The sequence below is a fragment of the Dipodomys ordii genome, unplaced genomic scaffold (genome assembly GCF_000151885.1).
Source record: "Dipodomys ordii isolate 6190 unplaced genomic scaffold, Dord_2.0 Scaffold56, whole genome shotgun sequence".
NCBI lineage: Eukaryota > Metazoa > Chordata > Mammalia > Rodentia > Heteromyidae > Dipodomys > Dipodomys ordii.
This window is the reverse complement of record NW_012267272.1, coordinates 3,328,179-3,349,444: the sequence shown is the minus strand read 5'-3', so window position 1 is coordinate 3,349,444 and position 21,266 is coordinate 3,328,179. Positions and strand designations below refer to the sequence as shown.

At 39.0% G+C, this 21,266-nt stretch overlaps 1 protein-coding gene across 1 annotated transcript in view; it reads right to left on the bottom strand.

Annotated features, from left to right (window-relative positions):
• Nucleotides 1-2,388: 2,388 nt before the first annotated feature.
• Agbl3 (ATP/GTP binding protein-like 3) overlaps nt 2,389-21,266 on the bottom strand; it is a 39,497-nt gene continuing 20,619 nt past the window's right edge. Inside the window, exons 7-15 of the mRNA XM_013021544.1 lie at nt 20,020-20,164; nt 19,457-19,569; nt 17,011-17,077; nt 15,875-15,955; nt 14,470-14,527; nt 12,350-12,356; nt 8,476-8,669; nt 4,717-4,948; nt 2,389-2,776 (exon numbers count right to left, since the gene is read on the bottom strand). Of these exons, the coding sequence (XP_012876998.1) occupies nt 2,389-2,776; nt 4,717-4,948; nt 8,476-8,669; nt 12,350-12,356; nt 14,470-14,527; nt 15,875-15,955; nt 17,011-17,077; nt 19,457-19,569; nt 20,020-20,164 (1,285 nt within the window). The remainder of the gene's footprint in view (nt 2,777-4,716; nt 4,949-8,475; nt 8,670-12,349; nt 12,357-14,469; nt 14,528-15,874; nt 15,956-17,010; nt 17,078-19,456; nt 19,570-20,019; nt 20,165-21,266) is intronic.

The window sequence follows — 21,266 nt, the reverse complement described above, 5'->3', positions numbered from 1 at the left end:
GGTCCGTGGGGACGGGGCGGGGTCTGTGGGGACGGGGCGGGTCCGTGGGGACAGGGCGGGGTCTGTGGGGACGGGGCGGGGTCTGTGGGGACGGGGCGGGTCCGTGGGGAAGGGGCAGCATTTTTTTTTAAAATTGAGGAGATAGCTATTTTCCCCAAAACATAAAGCTTCCTGTGGAAATCTATGGTTAGGATTCTTTGAAAATACAGCATTTACTTACCCTTAACATTGCATGGTTTCTCCTGAACTTCTTCAGCTACTGGAGATACCAACAGTGGGTTGCTCTGAGGACTTCCGGGCTCCCTCCTTCCCAGGAGGCTTTGGCTGGCACCTTTCATGCCTTGCCCACACCTTCCCCTCAGGCTGCTTAGCCTCAGCCTGTGCAGGCTGCCATTGGAGACTCAAGGCAGGATGACTGTGTTTTCTCACTACATCCATTTCTGACTTACCTGCCTAGTGTACTTCTTCCTTAGCTCATAATTCAGGAATTCCTCCCAGTGCTCTCTGCCTTACACAATACAAAGGTGCTTACTTGTTCCAGAGTATCCACATGAATAAATGACTGGAGAAGTCCGGGCATCATATGTGGCAAAAGAAAGTCCTAAAGATTACCTGGGCTTTAGGTGGGTCTTGCCATCTTACCCACCCAAAAGCATCATCTAAGGATTCGGAGTCATTAGACTGAAAACAACTATGTATATTCATCCAGCTAGCAAAGTATGATTTTGATTAATAAAATTACTTTTTTTAAACCACAACCTGTGCTCTTCAGTGTCATTGTGTGCCAATTTGGTCTCTGCAATTGCCATCTTTTAATATACACATATATATGTACAGATCAAGGTAGTACATAGTCAAGAACCAATTTGTGTGCCTCCAACTAATAAAGAATATATATTATTGCATATGTAATATGTACAATACATATTACATATTCTAGCATTGTATAATATATGAATGTTACAAATATTATTTATTATTGCTTATAAATAGCACATGTTATGTATTAGTTATGAATGATTAAATATATATTATCTGTATGTTATTATTATTTTAAGGTTCACCCTGGGAAGGGGAGGCAGGCTCCTCTCTCCTCTCGGCTAAGTCTCTGCCCAGTACCTGTGTCACTTAAGTAACTGGCACACCTGGAGGCCACACCCTGGGCTGCCTGCCCTCCTCAGCTTCCATCAGGTAGGGGGGGGCAGGCCCTGAGGTCACGTCTGCATCCAGTGGCCACCCTTTCCCTCACCTGGCCACACCTTAAACCCCTTCCCTATTTAAACCCAGGTCAGACCTCAGCCCTTCCCTTTTGGCCATGACTCTTCACCATGCATGGTGGGGGCAGCATTTCAGTAAATAAACTTTTCCTGCCTGAATATCATGTGGCATACTCTATTGGCTACCTAATTAAACCTAGCATATTTAATTTACCTTACAATTATGTCATTTATAATTATATAATATTAATAATATAACAGTTGGAGGTACACAAATTAGTTTGTATACATTATATAAATATGTTTTTATATAGTATAAATATATTTTGCACTAGTTGGAAGTACATAAATTAGTACTTGACTATATACCCCTTTATTCTGTCAATAGTTTATTTGGCTATGTTTCATGTGAGTGAATAACAAATAAAAATTATAGGGCTGGGAAGTTGGCTCAGTGGTAGAGCGCTTGCCTTGCATGCATGAGGCCCTGGGTTCAATTTCTCAGCACCACATAAGCAAAAAGAAAAAAGCCGGAAGTGGCGCTGTGGCTCAAGTGGTAGAACGCTATGCTTGAGCTGAAGAGCTGAGGGACAGTGCCCAGGCCCAGAGTTCAGGCCCCACGACCGGACCCCCCCGCAAAAATTATAATTTTCTATGTGGACGAATTTCTTTTTATACATCCTTCACTCTGCCCCTAGCACACGAACTCTATTACAGAAACTCTGGAAATGGTGCTTGTTGACTGAAAGAGGCTATCAGCAATGTAAAACTCCCCAAGAGTAGACCTCATTTTTCCTTTGAGTTCCTAGTTTTTTTGGTGTGACTTGCATAAGTAATTTTGAAAGAAATAAAAAAAATCTAGTTTTTTCCATGTTGACAAAAATTAAATATAAAAGAATTTAAATATGAAATTAGCTATAAAATAAAAGTATGAAGATGGCTGTCTAATTAGAAGCTTAGTCTCAACTATGAAATTAAATATAAAATACCAATTAAATATGAAGATGATGGCTGTCTAATTTGAAGTTTAGTATCTGCATCTGCACGTGAAGAGGGAGGGCTAGGAAAAGGCAGTGTGCTGTTTTCTCTTTACTAGGTCCGCCTGTGATGGCTGTCATTGATTCACAGCCTTCAGAGCAGCATACAGCCGGGTTAACTGTTCTTTAGAACTTCAGGTGGAGGTTGAGCGCTGCGATGCTCTGCTGCAGCTTCTCCGCATGTTTGGGTAGATGCTGAAAGCTGTGCTGGTTTGACTCTGCAGTCTAAGACTGTCACTATTGACAAGCTCTGCATCTGTTTCCAAAGTTGCCAGGGCCGTCTCCGATTTGTTGCCGAAAGGTTTCACATCTTTGGTTTTTGTGGCCCAGGCTGGGAAGTGCTTTTTCCTCTCTTTTGGGTCTTTGGGGGGTGACAAATCTTCCAGGGACCGCTGGGATGCAGACTGGAACCATTCGGAGTCACTGGTTGCAATCGTTTTTTGCGTTGCAAAAGGGGAATTTCTGAGTCCTGTGCATGATTTTCTAGAGCTTTTTAGATCTGGGCAAGTAGCTGGATTTATTCTAGAAAAGAAATAAAAAGTGTTTTAACCCAACGTCTAGCTTACTAGGTAGCTACTAGGTAGTGTATGAGGACTAGGAACAGGCCGAATTTTTCTCTTCGGTGAGTTTGTCAACCTTTAAAAACTTTTCACCATCTTTATAAGAGCAACCTAAGTCTTCATCTTGATTTTTTCTAGCACTGCTTAATCTTGTGTTTCTAAATTCCCAGAAGTTATGTTTATTTGAATATCAGGCCTGATCCCAGCCTTCCTGATTTAACGAATACTTAGCTACTTACCTACATACCTGTTTGTTAGAATACATTCATTATGCATGCTATAAGACTTTCTTTTTCAGTCATTAACCAGGTCAGTAGCCCTAAGGAATGAGTTTACCCAAGAGAGGAAGAGATATTGGACAAGCATGATAGCTTATACACATAATTCCAAACTACTTGAGTGGTAGAGATTTGGAGGATCACAATTCCAAGCCAGCTCAGGCAATAAACAAACAAACAAACCTCCATCTCAACGAAATAAACTGGGTAGTACGCAGTGTAAGCCCAGCTATAGAGTTGGTATAGGTAGGAGAATCACGACCTGAGGGCAGCCTGGACAAAACTGTGAGCAGACCCTGTTTGAAAAGTACCAAAAGCAAAAAGGAACCAGGCATTCGTTACTCAAGTAGCAGAATGCCTGCCTAGCAAGCATTTGAGCCTGAGATCACCACCACACACAAAGGAATCAAAGAGTGAGAGCATCCATACATTATTCTGAAGAAATAATAGAGGCAAGTTTGAATGCACCCTTGACATGTTCTGGATCTCACTGTGTCCACAGTAGGCTTGAACCTAACATCCTCTTGCCTCAGCCTTCCAAGGTGCTAGAATTACAGGCCTGTACCTTCCATAACTGACCATTTCATATTTAGTTTTCAAAAGAAGCTTCCAACAGTATATGAGATATCCATTTTCTCTGCATCCTCAACGGTGTTTGATAATGTTAATTTTACTTTGGCAGTGATACAGCTCACTGCATGTTTAAACATCTTTCCATGTGGATAGGTACCATATGTAAATGTCTATTCCTGCTTTTGCCTGTTTTCCAAATGAAATGCTTGAGTTGGGGAGTTTTTTTTTTTTTTTTAATCCAGGTACTAGTTTTTGCTCATGTAGTTTGCTAGTGTTTTTGCCCATTTTTTATTTTGGTGAAATCCAGCTTATTCATTTTTCCTTTTATGAATTGTACTTTTAGTTTTAAGCATAAGAAATCTATGTTTTTGCCAGTCCTGGGGCTTAAACTGTCCCTGAGTCTCTCTGTGCTCAAGGCTAGCTCTCTACCACTTGAGCCACAGCACCATGTTTGGCTTTTTTGTTTATGTAGTACTGAGGAATTGAACCCAGGGCTTTGTGCATGCTAAGCAACCACACTACCACGAGGCCACATTTCCAGCCCCTGTGATCTGTTTTGAATTAATCTTTTTTTTTTTTAAGGTATGAGTTTAAGTACAGCTTCCAAGTTTTTTGGACCTGTGAATGTCTAGTTGTTCCATAGGCTTGCTATAAAGCCCTCTTTATACCATTGGATTGCTTTTGCATTTTTGTTGAAATCAGCTGAATATATTTGTATGGGCCTATTTCTTGGATCCATTCATGTCTAGTCTTAGGTCTATGCATCATCCAAGACTACATTATATTACTATGGTATGAAAAGTCATAAAATCAGATAGGCTTGTTTCTACCATGTATTCTTTCTCAGAATTGTTACTGCTGGTTTAGTGCGTTGGCATAGAAATTTTCAAATAATCTTGTTTATATCTATAAACAGCCTTGCTGAGATAGGCTTGGGGGTGGCTGGCTCAGTGGTGGGATACTTACCTGCAGTCTGAGTTTGATTCCTAGCAGCACAAATGAATGAATGAATGAATGCGTACAAGAATGAAATAGAATTGTATTGACTTACTGATGTTGGATCTTGAAGTTGGTTTTGGGGTTGAATAGATTTTTTATCTGAGTTTTTTCTATTTGTCTAGGGCTTTCCATGATAGGGAGAAAATATTCCAATATTTCTGTAGTTTGAGCTATTTTTTTATCCCTGTAGATTGTTTTTTCGTCATCTGTCCAATTCATGCCAGTCTTTTTGCTTTGGGAAGCTGTACATTCTTTTACTTCGCTTTTGGAGTTGTGATGCGCATCTGGGGAACAACCACACACAGAAAAATAGAGACATTTGAACTACCTTTATTCAGCCATTCTATATTTATACAATTGTCTACCATGGATTTCAATCTAAAAGTCTTTCCCATTGGACTTTATACTCTCAACTTTATACTTTTATAACAGTGGGCAGAAAAACAACTAAATATTTAGTATTCAGATAACAGTAAAATTTATATTAAAATAAAGCTGTGGGGTAGGGGAATAGAGGATTCTTGGAGGATATTGATTTCCATTTTTAAAATGGCAGTAAGGGAGCTAGGGGCTGGTGGCTCAGACCTGTAATCCTAGCTACTCTGGGGGCCGAGATCTGAGGATAACAGTTCGAAGCCAGCCTGGGTAAGAAAGTCCACGAGAGTCTCATCTCCAATAAACTATTCAGAAAAAGCTGAAAGTAGTGATGTGGCTTAAGTGGTAGAGCACACAAAGAAGCTCAGGGATAAGCATCCAGGCCCTGAGTTCAAGCCCCAGGACTGGCAAAAAAAAAAAAAAGCCAGTAAGAGAAGACTTCCCTGTAAAGCTGATCATGCATTTGAGTTATGAAGTATGTCAAAAAATATCAGAGGAAAGAACATTCTAGACGATAAACAGTAAGTGGAAAGGCCCTTCACTGAGGCAGCATCGTGGCAGGGTGTTAAGCAGAATGAATGAAGGAACAAACTATGTAATCTGAAGGTCACTTGAATTCAACTCCCATGGGGGCTCCTCATTCACGGGAAGGATTTCCATTTCTATTGACTACGTAATGTGAAGGTTTGGAGATGGGGTATGTGTTACAGTCTGAGATTTGCTTCTCACTGAGTTGAGGAAGGACTAGAACAAGCAAAGATTTCCAGAGGGAGATCTTTTGGAAGGTATCTAGAGGCAACATAGGAGAACGGTTGGTAGTCTGGATCAGTAGGTGGAAATGGCTAGAAGGGTAAGAAGTGTGGTAGGGTTCTAGCTAACTTTTGAAGTTTTCTAAAGAAATGAATGTGAGATGAGAGAGTAAGAGCAGAATCAATGGAGGCTCCAAAGCTTCTGAGCTGAGGGAATAGAAGGAGTTATGGGGAGGTTGTAGGAAGAGTAAGTTAAAAGGGCATGCCTTGTGTGTGTGTGTGTGTGTGTGTGTGTGTGTGTGTGTTGGTATTGCGGCTTGAACTCAGGGCCTACCATTCTCATTTGCCTTTTTCATTCAGGGCTAGTACCCTACCATTAGATCCACATCTTCAGCTCTGGCTTTTTGTGAGATGAGTCTTACAGACTTGGAACTATGATTCTCAGATCACAGCCTCCTGGTAAAAAACAATCTGATTTGTGGAGCTTGCTTTAAAATACTCCAGGAGAGCAGAATCTTGGATAACTACAGTCACAATATTCAATGTACTTAGGCGAAAATAGAACCAGGTAACTTGCGAGGATGGCTGGAGTTGGGAGAGATGGGACAATGAAGGAGTAACACTGCTCAAGATGCGTTGCACTCATAAATTGATGTCTTGAAGTGAAACTGCTTTGGACAATTACAGACAATAAAAATAAACTAAAATACTCTAGGAAAAATGTGGTGAGGAGAATAGAAATCAGAGTAGCAGGAAACTGATAAGGGTGGGTGATGGATATCAGGGAACTCATTATTCTCTACTCTGCTTTTGTTTATGTTGGAATACTTCCACAACAGTTTATTTTTAAAAAGGAATTGTCTATTATTAAAAGGAAAATAAACAGAAGACTATAGCACTCACTGAGTTGAACTAAACCTGAAAGACGATGAAAGGGACAATGTATGACTACAATCTTTGGTGTTACTGGAAAATGCCATGAATTTATCTGTAGTGTCTTCAGAAGCTTTTCCCAGGCTACTCAGCCACAGAACACTTACTACATATATAGCTGTCACTAGGTTTGGCTTGACAAGTGAATATGAAAAGAAGAATCCTTGTTTTCAATATACTAAAAGTCAAGATGAGAGAAGAGCATAAAGGTGTCCATTAGGATTGATTTCTATAGAGAAAGAACTTGTCAGTTAACCTGTTTACCGGAACAGAGGATCATGGATGAAGAAAGCTTTCTGAACTAAGTTGTATCTTGATGGTTGAGCAAGTCACTGAGTAAAAAGGAGGATAGTGACTAGGATGGAGGAGCGCAACTGGGGGATAACAGCTCTGGATGAGAGTGGCTCATCTATCAGGTAAGCATGCAGAAGGGGGTCCAAAACTGAGGTCTTGCTTGAGATGATAATACTTTCAAGAGATTCTTGTGACTGGTAGAAGCTTAATACAAATGTGTTTGCCATTGAATATTGGTGGGGCACTGAATTTGTTTGGTTGGTCGTAGAGCTTGAACTCAAGGCCTGGGCACTGTCCCTGAGCTTCTTTTGCTCTAGGCTAGCGTCCTACCACGTTGGGCCACAGCTCTACATCTAGTTTTCTGAAGGTCAACTGGAGATGAGTCTATAACAGCCTTTCCTGCCTGGGATGACTTTGAACAATGATCCTCAGATCTCAGCTTCCTGAATAGCTAGGATTAAGGTATGAGCCACAGCACCCAGAAGGCCCTGAGAATTTTTGTTCAAGGAAATGGTATACCAGATCTGAGATTTTAAAATCACACTGATAGGCAGGTGGATGGCAGGCAGGCCAAAGAGAGTGACAATAAGTCGGCTAGACAAGTTAGGAGGCAAATGCAGGAATTCAAGGGACGCAACAAAGGTCTCAGGTAGAGCAGTGCATTCTGGTGGTGAGAAGAGGTTCAAGAGGATCTTTAGGTATAAACTAGATAAAGCTTCCAAATGTTAGATACTCTACAGGTGTGTAGAAATTCAATCGTGAGAAAGGACAAATTTCCTTGTGGAAGAAACTGGCTGTTAATAAAGATATGACATTTTAGAGAATAATGCCCACCTTAAATGCAATTATTATATGACAAGAGAAGAACATCATATATGCATATATATTTATATGTATACGTATATACATATATCCTTTCTAAAAGTGCTTTGCTTTAGTAAAAAAAGAAAATTGCAGAATTTTTATGAGTATTTTTATCAAGATTCAACAAGACATTTGTCTATACAATAGTCAAGAAGAGATGGGAAACAAACCTCAGAAAAGACAGGGAGGGCCTGAAAAGCCAATGTTTTCATTCAATAATCTTGTGGAGACAGAGGTGGCACAACAACACTTTATAAAGCAAGCAAGTGAACAAAGGAAATTTATAACAAAAAATTTCATAGCAAAATTTTGTAAATATGACCCCTCTCAGCTTTTTCTCCTCCATTCTAAAACACACTCCAGTCACACTGCTGCTGCCTGCAGCGTTGTTTCCCTGAACTTCCTCCGATCAGAATCCCCAAGAATCTCTATGTTGTAAATTTCACTAGTCAGCCCGCTTGGATCGGCCAATCAGAAGCCTCAGAAACAGCTGTTTACAAAAACAGCTCCCATCATTCAGGTTTTATAAGATTTATTAATGATGTTACAGTATTTATTAAAAATATTAAACAATATTTTCTTTTTTTAAAAAAAACCTGTTGGTTTGCATGTCTTCTCTATCCAACTGGAAGGCTGATTGCTCCCAGGATACTTCAGGGATGTCACTTTGAGACAGTTTTCATAAAAGTCAGTTCCATGGAACTCAAGTGCTGTCTGGATGGGCGTCCTATAGGTTTTCAACAAATGTCTTTCTTGGTCTTTGCTAAGACTCTTTATCATGCTTTTGGAGCTGAAAGAAATTGAAGACTCGGAGGTCAGTGTCGGCAGGGTTGTGCTCATGCAAAGAGCATATAATTCCATGTTCTATTTGTATGTTAACTCTCAGGGTGTGCATCTACTTAAGAGTTCTCCCCAGTCCTGTGATATAGGACAGGGTGGCCACTGCGATTCCCATTTTACTGAAGGGGAATGGAACACATGAGTGTTAGAGACAGCAGCAAGTCCTAAAGTTTCCCCTTTTAACTCCAGTATGTTTTCTTTCTTCTTTTTCGTAAGGATACTGGAGTTTGCACTCAGGGCATTATTCTTGCTGAACAAGAGCCTTACGACTTAAGTCAGATCCTCAGCTTAGCTTTGCCACTTGATTTATATCTCTAGCTTTTTTAGTTTTCATCACTTTGTTTTTTTTTCCCCTAGAGTCTTGCTTTTTTGTTGGGGGGAGGGGTGCAGCTGGCCTGGATTGCAATCCTCTTATTTACATTTCTTGCATAGTTAGGATGATAGGCACAGCTTTTTTTTTTTTTAATTGATTGAGATGAGGAGAAGGGGGGTCTTCTAATTTTTCCTGGGCTGGCCTCAATCCTCTCAATACTAGCCTCCTGCGTAGCTAGGATTATAGGCCCAGCTTAACTCTGGTACTTTTTCTATTACTTTCTCTTATCTTGATATAATATTGGATTTCTTCCCATATGGCATTCTAAATAGTTTATTTTAAAAATAAATCTCCTCTTTAGAATGGTAAATCTAGATCCAAAGTATGGGTGTGCCTAGTGCTGCCTCCAATACTGCTCTTGTCCCTAATTTTTTAGACTTAGGGGGCTAAAAGAATCCCATCTTTTGATAAGAACCACTTTATTCAACAGAAACCAAACTCTTAGGATAGAAGCCAACTTCAGTGCAATTCTCAAACGCCATAGGGATCTATTTACAACACGGTTCAGATAATTATTTATACCCATGTGCCTGAGGACAAAGAACCTTGCCAAGTATGACAGAGAGACATAATAATGACTGGTTCAGACAGAATCACAAATGAATTCAAAAATTCGTTTTTCAGTTTTTAGGTGCTAGTTTTATCCCTCCATGGCCAATGTTTGAGACTGCTATAAGACCTAAATGTTTTGTTGCTGGCCATTCATGCATTCTAAAGTGCTAAGTAAATTATGCCAGAAAGTCTTCTATTTTGTCATCCAAGCTATGTGAGAGGCTGAGATTGGGAGGATCATGGTTTCAGGCAGCCAAGGCAGAAAGGTCCAGGGACTTTCTCAATGGAAGAAACTGTACCTGACGGAAGTATTGGATATCCCTGCTATGACAGGGAGCATCAAATAGGTGGGATCACATTCCAGGCAAGAACCCAGGCAGGAAGAGAGACTCTATCTCATAAATAATCACCATGGAAAAGGTCTGGAGGTATGGTTCAGTGGTAGAGTGCCCACCAAGCAACCCCAAAGCTCTGAATTCAAACCTTCGTACAACCAGAAATAAGAAAGAAATAGAGACTCACTATGTAATGACTAATTCATATAAGTAAATATCTATCTGTAGCTCTTAAGGTATCCACTAGGGATGGTTTGAGGATATTGAAATGTCAGAACCCAACAAAATGCATCTATGGGTATATTTACATAGAAAAGTAACCTAGACACAGATAATGTAGACTGTAAAGAGATAGTCAACTAGCAAATGGTTGTTAAAAAGAAGTCATTTTAACTGATGCTTTAATTTTAAAAAATATTATAATACAGAAGAAAATAAATAGTCTGGCAGAAGAAATCATATGTTGCTCTCTTACCTCAAATATGTTTTTAGGAGACAATTAGAGGCTTTTCTAACTGTTCTTGCTTAAAAAAAAGAGAGAGAACATGCCATAAAATATCTGCAGTTTTAAAATCAACAACACTTACTGTTATCTTGTTGACAATTGTTTTAGTCATGAACTTAATGGTTAGCTGAGTCAAGCTTATTTTTAGTTGGCATAGTATTGTCTTATTCACATACATGAAATACATAGTACCTATCTCTTATTTTATCTTCTTTTTTTTTTTTTTGTCTGTTGTAGGGCTTGGACTCAGGGCCTGGGCGCTGTCCTCAAGCTCTTTTGCTCAATGCTGGTTCTGTACCACTTTGAGCCACAGTGCCACTTCTGGTTTTTTGGTGGTTAATTGGAGATAAGAATCTCCTGGACTTTCCTCCTGGGGAAGACCCTCAGATCTCAGCCTCCCGAGTAGCTAGGATTATAGCTGTGAGCCACTGGCATCTGGCTTATATCTCTTTTAATTAAACATTTTCTACTAAGGAATAGAAATACCTATCTAGTAACTCAATCAATTAAAACTGAATGCAGTATGTTATGATCTGTGGAGGATGTCTACATGAACATTAAAGTCACCAACTTTTTAGAAAGCCAATCTAGGATGCAGATATATCAAAATAAGTATAAAAGGATAATGTGTTCTAAGTAATTATACATAAATGTTATTTTACTTTGAAAATAGTTCAGACTTATGTATTATTCTGTATTATTTGCTTTGACTATAAATGTATATGTATATTATTAATTAAGCAAAACAATAGGACTAGTTAACAGAAGCAATCATTAAAGTAGAACAAAGTAAACAATATATGTGAGAAAATTCTTATATTTCTTCTGATACAGATTTTAACTCTTTGAGATTCAGATTTTGTAAGCTACAGTATTGCATAATTTAGATATATAAGACCTTTTAAATGGTGAATATAAATACAGAAGAGCTAATTAAACTGATATTATATATATGACAAATTAACAATGACATGTTGCTTTCAGGTTGTTTTTTGCTGTTTCCTTTTCCAAAAATATCTCAGAAGTCTACTTTTCTTCCTTTTTTATGTTTTCTTCTTTTTTGTGTTGTTACTGGGGCTTGAACTCAGGACTGAGGTGCTGTTCTTTAGCTTTTTTGCACAAGGCTGCTGTTCTACCACTTGAGCCACAGGCCCACTTCCAGCTCTTGGGTGAGTTAATTGGAGATAAAAGTTTCTCAGGCTTTTCTGCCAAGGCTGGCTTCAAACTTCAATCCTCAGGTTTCAGACTCGTGAACAGCAAAGATTACAGGCATGAGCTAAAGCACCCAGCACCACATACTTTTCCTTATTTATTTCCCTAAGTAGTTTTATGTGTCGGTCTACTTGCCATTAAAGTAACATAGACATTTATTTATTCCTCCCCACTCAGGTTGAACTGGTTTGACCCACTACTAATGCAATACCACTGACACTAGATCTCTTTCATTATCTGGACTCTTAGAGCACACTCACTGGGTACAGAAATCAGAAAAGTTGATAGGCCATATATTCGGACTGGTTTTCCCTATGTATTTCTAGAACTAGAAAGAAAAATAAGTATTACGTTTCAGAATTTCTGAGAAGGTGAATTACTTGACTACCTGATTTTTTTATTTTCACTTTTTTTTAGCCTACCTTCTTAGTTATACAGGGAAGATTTCATTGTTACATTTCTAGACATGTTTAAAATATATTCCACTCACTTGATGACCTGATTTTAAAGTGACATCACAGTTCCTTAGATGTGGATCTTGATCCATGACATTTTATTCTATGGCTCACACTCAGAGGGTATTCCTGTTTTACTCACCCAAACTTTGATTAGGCAATGGTCTTCTGAAAAAATCAATAATACAGTCATCTAACCTTGCATCTAGAAAAGATGGTGAAACATCATAATACCATAAAGGTAACTTGTTTATTGATGTTTCTTAGTTTTCATAGTACTTTAAAATAAAAATGCTAACAATGTGTAGTTGTTTAGCTGAATGAAATTAATATAAACAGTCTTCCAATACAAACATTTGTTATGAATATGCATAACTTGTGGGCTAATAATCCTCATTCTGGGATTTTATCAGGAGATATAATTCAGAATATAGGCAAATGGGAATTTCGCTGTTTTCATTGTTGTTCATAATTGCTGAAGTTAGAAGTAACAGTTTACAATGAATAGCTGAGAAAGATTCATTAATAGAGTGGAGTGGCTCAGTGCCACTTACTTGCATGTAAAAAGGTGTATAATGTTCTGTAATTTTAAATGAAAAAGAAGGGTGCACAATAACAAGACAATTTTGTGACCATTCACATTTGAATTATTCTTCTAAATCTATATATGTGTTTTTTGACAAACAACGTAAAATAGTTTAAAATGTGCTTTTGAGGTAGCTTTAGTAATCTTTAATTTTTAACAGTAAAATTTTTCACAAAGTCATGTATAAAAATTACCTATTAAAACGTAGCTAAATTGCTTGGTTGATCACTATCAGACAAGTAAAGTTCAAGTAAAGCTCAAGTTAATTAACCATCTTAATTAGAACAGAATCTCCCCTTGGTTGTGGTTTTATTTCCATTTATATTTTTAAATTATCCTGCTGTTTCATAGAACAAATGAATCTACATCAATATATATATAATCAGTATACATATATATATATACATGTGACATAAATGCACAAGTTACATACATACAAAATTAAATAATTTTTAGATAGAATAAAAAACTGCTGAAATTATATGATTTTTTCCAAGGAACCTAATTAAAGATGAGCTAAAAGAAATAAAGAAAAGAATACCAGAAGGCCAGGCATGTTGGTTCACTCCTGTAATCACAGCTACATAATCTTTCTACTTATGTAGAAAGATGCCAGCACTGGGCAAACACATGAGACTCTATCTAACTAAGCATGAAGGTCTAGGAGTCAGACACAAAGTGGTAGAGGGCTTACCTAGAAGAGTGAGGCCCTAAGTTCAAACACCCTATTACCAAAACAATAATGACGAAACCTAAATACCAGAAACCTTAGGGAGTCAGTTAAAGAGACACACCACGCAGCATGGGCATCATATGGAAAGTGAACGATATGACTTCACTGGGGACAGGAGGGAAAACCTGGGAAGGAATGACATTGTCCAAGAAGAAATGAACTCTTTACTCCAGTAAGGTAACGGTAACCCCTTATAGCATCTTTATAATAACAATTTTTTAAACTGCAAAAAATACCCTCAATAAAATTTTAGAGAATTGCCTTAGAAAAAAAAATGAAAAGTATATGGTGAATTTCTTTCCTGTGATCATATACCATTAACTATGCGATGAGAGAAATAAAGTGATTTTGTTGTTGTTATTCTTTTTTTATTTTATTTTTTGCTCTGTGTGTGTGTGTGTGTGTGTGTGTGTGTGTGTGTGTGCGCGCGCGCGCGCGTGCATGCATGCGTGCTGGTCCTGGGGCCTGAACTCAGGTCCTGGGTGCTATCCCTGAGATTTTTTTTTGCTCCAGTTTAGTGCTCTACCACTTGAGCCACTGCCCCACTTCCAGCTTTCTGATGGTTAATGGAGAAAAGGATCTCACAGACTTTTGTACTTGGGGTGGCTCCGAACCTCAGCCCTCAGAGATCTCAGCCTCTTGAGTAGCTAAGGTTGACAGGTGTGAGCTACCAGCACCTGTCTTAAGATGGTTTGAATACTTGAAATCCCTCTATTTTTTTAAACTCTTACAGTACACTGGGGCTATGCTTCCCCCATGTAGGCCATCACCCGTCCCTCTCTGTTTCCTGGGAACCCTGTGTCCACTACGGCATTGCCCCTGTGACACGGGCTTGGCCGCTTGCTTTTCTTCCCTGACTAAGAACTGAGCTCCTGAGGCAAGACCGGGCCTTCATCACGACTCCTTCATCCCCTAGCTGCAAGTGCAGTGGCAGAGCCCCAGGCCGCGCAGCCTGCGGAGGGAGTGATTGCTTCCAGAGAGGGAGAAGCAGAGCCTTACCTTTCTTGTCAGAGGCGGCTTCTTCCAGTCTCTGCTGCTTGTTTTCTTCTCCATAAACCTAACGGAACGGAGAAAACAAGGCTGTGCCCGAAATGTGCAAATGAGACACATTTCTTACATGGCTTATGGGCATGATTTATGGCTTTTAAGGAACACTTCTCGCTTTACTACTCTGGCCAAACAATACTAGGCACATTGGATCTCCAGTGTCTGACCACACAACTTGCCTACCGTTAGTGAACAGAAGCTGTGCTACCATGTGTGCTTAAAACTGTTTCCACTTGAGCCAGGCGCCTATAATCCTAGCTACTCAGGAGGCTGAGATCTGAGGATCACAGTTTGAAGCTAGCCCGGGCAGAAAAGTCTATGAGACGCTTATCTCCAAGAAACTACTCAGAAAAAGCACCATGGCTCAAGTGGTAGAGCTCTGGCCTTGAGCAAAAAGAGGCTCAGGTCTCGTGCCCAGGCACGATTCTTCACAGCAATTCTTATATAGAACTTAGAAAGAGACAAAATATATCACATTTATTTAAATTAGAAATGAAAAATGTAAAAAGTGTGGAATGGTGGAAATACATAAAATTGTATAGAAAAAAAATCTATGAACATTGAAAAATTGTGCCCATACACAAATGATGAAAAAATATTTTTTATGATGTTTGTAAGGAAATCTGGAACAAGGAAGAGCCATCATCAGGACCCATGGATTAAAAGACACTAATCATGGGTAGCCTACAGATCATTATGTGACCCTGCAAGCAATCTAAATGTTTCAGAGCTTCTGTTACTTTACTTGTCATTTTAAGAATTTTCCAGGAAAGATCCGAGGATGAAACAAAGAATTTAAAGCATGCTTGCAACTTGTCACATAGATTTGCATATAAACTTGCCAACTTGCAAATAAGCTCAATACCAGCACTATGAAACAGACTCAACAATGGGTATGAAAGCATACTTCTGTAGCCCCAATTACTCGGGAGGCTGAGGCAGGAGGATCATTTGGTTCCAAGAGTTTGAGACCAGTGTGGGCAATATGTTTATCACCTTACACTTCCGGCCTTAATTAATTAGGTTCCCAAGGAAGCTAATTAAAGATTTCATTTTTTTCCCCTCAGTTCTTATTTATTTCTTCTTGAGATCATGGGTGCATCTGGTAAGACTCCTCAAATGCTTTTAGAATAAGTATAAGTGAAATTTAAATATGGCAGCTTTTAGAACCTGCTTCTCACATGTCAAGGACTTTTGAGTTTTTATAAATAGCAGTTAATATGAACCAAAAAGATGTTCATTAATAACCTTTCTTTGGGGGAAAATAGGGTATAAAAAGTATAAGGGAAAATAACTTGCCCTTTTCTTACACTTACTTTTTTTTTCAAAACACTTAAGAGGATTAATAAATAGTCACCTCTTTTGTGGCATTTTGGCAGCTTGCCATCACAGTGTTCCTTTCCTTCTTTGTTTTCAGATGTTTTTTCTTGTTTGTTACCTAGGTAAAAGAATCCTGTTTAAACATCACATCAAGGACTGTACATGTACATGTACTGTCTTGGATTCCCACCCAGAAGGAATGTTCCTTTTCCTTCTGAGGGAAACCAAGTGCCCTAGAAGTCACACACAAAGCAAACCAAAGAGTAATTAAAAGATGATGAAGACTTAGTCAATATGTCACCATGACTGGAGATGTCAAACATATACACAATGAAATTCCACAATTCTTGCCCCAAATGTGTGAAGTCCTTGATCTGATCCCCAGCACCCCTCAAATTCTTTCCCCAAGTTATTTTGGTTTGATGAGTGATACATGCTTGTTCTAGCTTATTTTTGGTGCCATTTCTTGGGCTTGAACTCAGGGCAAGGGAAGTGGAGATGACTTTCAGACCCATGAGTGAAAAAAATGAAAGTTATGAGCTACTAAGGTTTTGAGGCTGTTAACACACCTAGTATAGCCTTGGCTTCCTTCCTGGCTTCCTTAATGACTACATCTTCATCTTAGTAACTCCATCCCAAACTACAATCACCATAGAAACTCTCATGCTTTAATTTTCTCTTAAGGAATTTGTCCTAACCTAACACCATCATATAGTCCACTTATTTGTTTGTTTATTGTGTGTTTTTCCTAAGCAGATGATAAGATTACAGAGGGAAAGATTTTTCTCATTTTGTTCACTGCTCTCTCCCTAGCATCTAGACAGTGCCTGATACATAGTTGGAGCCCATTATGGAGCTGAATAGTAAATGTGCAGGTGAATAAATAAATAGGAGACTAGAAGTCAGGTGAGGCTACCATCTCTGTCAATATCAAGGGGTATGGCTTTTGAGAAGTAACTTAATCTGTCTGGATCTTAATAGTCTCATCTATAAGGGAAGATGTTAGAATAAAAAAAACCCCTAAGATTAGAAAAGACTATGATTTAAAGATATGCACAAGTCAGTAAAACAGTTATATAATTATAATGATGTAATTGCCAACCTTTTAATTGCCTGACAATTAGCAATAAGCAATAAGCGTACCCATCCCAAAGCAAAATCTTTCAATCCTACCTGTGAAGTTAGCTGGAGAAGGTAAGTTTCACAATCATTGGAGTCAGAACTGTCTGAGCCTCGGCTACTAAAACAAAACAACAATAATAATTTTAGTTATCAGAATGTTTTAGTGGCATCTAAGATCATTGTTTTTAATGGTCAGATAATTCTAATGACCAGAAGTGACTTTACCAAAATGATTTGGTGTTCAATGCCTCTAGATAGTCTGGAAATCTAGTTTTGTGGTTGTTGTTATTAAGCATGTAACTGGAATGTAAGCTATATTCATTACTTGGGAGAAAATGGTAACTGGCATATAGTAGGACTCAAAAAAATAAAGAAATGCTATATATCTTGGGAGTTTCCTAGTTCTCACGGGTATCTATAACTCTTAAGATTAGTTTACTTTTACATCGTTACATTTTCATTCAGCTAAAAGACAATGCAGCATCATCTAAAACAGCACTTCAAGAGAAGAGACTCAGCCAGATGAGACAGAACATGCCTGTAGTTCCAGCATTTGGAAGATTGAACAAGAAGATTGTGAGTTCAAGGCTAGCCTGGGCTACCATGGTGAGTATGAGGCTAGCCTGGGTTATATAAGGAACAGAAATAAATTAAGAAAGAAAAAGAAAAAGAAAGACAAAAATGAAAATGAAAGACAATCTACCTCTACTTGTCATTTAATGCACTGATAAGAAAATACTATTTGCTTGAAAAGAAATCAATGAAAAAATATTTCTGAGATTTGGTCTCTATACATAAACTAATAGAAGGCATATGTAAGAAGTCAGTCTTAAAACCAATCTCAGTGTCAGGTAGATTCAGAAATTAAGTAAGAAACCTTACAGCCAGGTGCTGGAAGCTATTCTTGTAATTTAGCTACTTGGAGGAGTGAAGATAGAAGGATGAATGTTTGAAGGCAAGGCAGAAAAGTTCATGAAACCTCTTTCAACCCATAGATAGGTAAAATAGCATGCATCTGTTTTGTCACCAGCTACATTATATCTGGAGGATGATGGTTCAAGGCCAGCCAATGCAGAAAAGTCTTAGAGATGCCCTCTCAACAGAAGAAAGCATGTGCCTATGATCCCAGAAATAACAAGGCCCGAAGTAAGCAGATTGCCCCTTAGCCATGCACTAGACAGGAAATGAGATGCTTTGTTAAACAACAACAACAACACATGTACACCATAAAAACACAGCAGGAGGAAAGCATGACTCAGTGTTAGAGTACCTGCCTAGCACTTGGGAGGCCCTGGGTTCAAAACGCAATACCACTACCACAAAAGTAAGGAAAGAAAGAAAGAAAGATATAACCATAAGAAAGCCAGGCTTGGTGGCTCGTGTTTATAAGCCCAGCTACAGAGGAAGCTGAGAACTGAGGGTGGTGGCTCAAAGCCACCATGGCTGTAGACTATAAGACTCTAATCTCCAACTCACCAGAGAGAATATAGAAATAGAGGTGTGATCAAGTGGGAGAGCCATGAGCAGAAAAAGCAGAGCAAGAGCATGAGGGCCTGAGTTCAAGCCCCAATACCAGCACAAAATTAAAATGAAAGGACCGTGAGGATATTACTAACAGTTGTATACCACACTATGAATAACTTAGAATAAATGTATGAATTCTAGAAACACATAACTTGAGAAGTTAATGAAAATAAAACAAAAGTTTGAATAGAGCTCTTATTAATAGGGAGATTTAATTTGTAATAAAAAAAAACCCTTTCAGCACCAAATGTCTCCAATATTGAGTTCTACCAGATTAAAGATGTCAAACACAGCTGGGCATTGGTAGCTCACACCTGTAATCCCAGCTACTCAGGAGGCTAAGATCTGAGGATCTTGAAGCCTGTGAGACTCTTCTTTCCAATTAACTAATTAAAAACTGGAAGTATAGCTTAAGCTCAAGAGGTAGAGTGCTAGCCTTGAGAAAAAAATGCTTAGGGAAAGCACCCAGACTCTGAGTTCAAACTCTAGTACCAGCTCACATGCACAAAAATCTTTAACAAAATTCTAGCCAACAAAATTCACCAGCACACTGAAAGGTCATTCACCAGGAGGCAGACACAGGGAGAATCATGGTTTGAGCTACATGAGCAAAAGTTCATGAGAAGCCATTCTCAACTAATAAAAAGCTGGGCAGAGTAATATGCTCCTGTCGTCCTCACTATGATAGGAAGTCTATGTTTCCAGTCTGGCCAGACATAAATATGAGACGCTATTCAAAAACTAAAGCTAAAATGGCTTGGGATGTGACTTCAGTGGTAGAAAACCTACCTAATTAGCATAAGGCCTTGACTTCAAACCTCAGTACACTAAATAAATAAATGAAATAAATGAATGGATAAATAAATGAATAAATAAATTAATGAAAGAGAGAGAGGAGGTGACAATGATATTCTAGTAAAGAACATAGTAAAGCAAACTTAACAAAAAAATGACTTACATGATCTTGCCTTACCTAGACTCTAGATCCAAGGAATTTTCTATGACAGAAGTATCTGAATCTTCAGGGCCTTTTTCCAAGCTTATATGCTTCTCCATTTCCTCTAATTCTTTCAGACACTGATAGTACTAGGGAAGATTATAAATGAATTCATTACTAAAACAACTTTGGCTGGCCACTGGTGGCTCAGGCCTGTAATCCTAGCTACTCAGGAGGCTGAGATTTGAGGATCATGGTTTGACGCCAGCAAAGGCAGAAAGTCTGTGAGACTCTTTGCTCCAAAAAGCTACTTAGAAAAATCCGGGAGTGGTGCTGGAGCTTACGTGGTAGAGTGCTAGCCTTGAGCAAAAGAAGCCCAGGGACAGTACCCAGGCCCAAGGACCAGCAAAATAACCCCCAGAAAACCACCACCACTAAAAAGCAATTTGGCTTTCTAACCGAATGAGTTGACTATTTGTAGACATTTGGAATAAGAGTTATGGTGACTCATAATCACGGAGACCCCTGGAGCTATTAGAATCGTTAAGAGGAAATATCTGTTCCTGATGGCTGGTGGTGAGCTGAATGGAAGGACTTACCTTACTCCGGTCAGGATCACAGTAGTCCAAGAGAGAGTCACAAAAATGATAGCCTATCGACTCCAAGTCTCGGGTGCTGAAATGAGTGCCCCGTTTATTACCTAAAACATCAATAAGTTTAGCCACACTTGAGGATGACTTCATCCTTTTTGTTTTTAATCAGGAAGGCCTATGTCGCAAGGGAGCACAAAGGAAACATTCATATGATCTGTAGTATGTGTTGTGGCTGGTCTTCAACAGTGGGCTTCCTGTCCTGGCCACCCCTGGACCCCAGCTGGCTTCCCACACATACATGGATGTGAGAAATCCGTACGTAAAGAAAATCCACAATGTGATGCTGTTATGGGAGGTTGAGTTACCTGTTAGGAACTGCTGATCACCATTACTCAGAGAAAAACTGGGGTGAAGACTTCATAAAAAATGTTTTAATCATCATGAACAATGCTGTACCAATTTCAAGGTATCTTAAAATCTAGGCAGAAAGTACATGTGTAGGATTTTCAACACTTTCTTTTGAGTTGATTCATTTTTTTCAAAAACCAAACCAAGATACACATTCAGCTTTTCTTGATTTTTGAGACAGGGTCTTCTTATATATCCCAGGGCAATTTAGAATTTGTCATTATCCTGTCTCATTCTCTCAAGTGCTGGCATTACAGGCATATACCAGCATGCCGCGCTTGAATTGATAGGTCTTCTCACAATGTGAGAATTAAATTATCATGGACTATTCTAACTACATTACTACGTGCTACATCTGAATAAAAGTCTCATGTCTGAAATGAGACTACAGAGGACAGTTTTCTTTTTTATTAGTTCAGAGAACTAAAATGATTTTTAGCATAGGAAATTGATGAAGAAATCCTTACTGTTTGTCTTGCAAATAACAAATGAGATTAAAAACATTGCATTGGTTTTTACTTGAAATCTCTGGGAACTCCTTTTTTTTTTTTTGTCATTTGTGGGGCCTGAACTCTGGGCCTGGGCGCTGTCCCTCAGCTCTTCAGGATAGCACTCTACCACTTGAGCCACAGCACCACTTCTGGCTTTTTCTGCTTAAGTGGTGCTGAGGAATTGAACCCAGGGTCTCATACATGCAAGGCAAGTACTCTACCACTGAGCCACCTTCCCAGCCCTGGAACTCCTATTTTTTTTGGGGGGGGGTCTGGTTGTGGGGCCTGAACTCTGGGCCTGGGCGCTGTCCCTCAGCTCTTCAGCTCAAGGCTAGTGCTCTACCACTTGAGCCA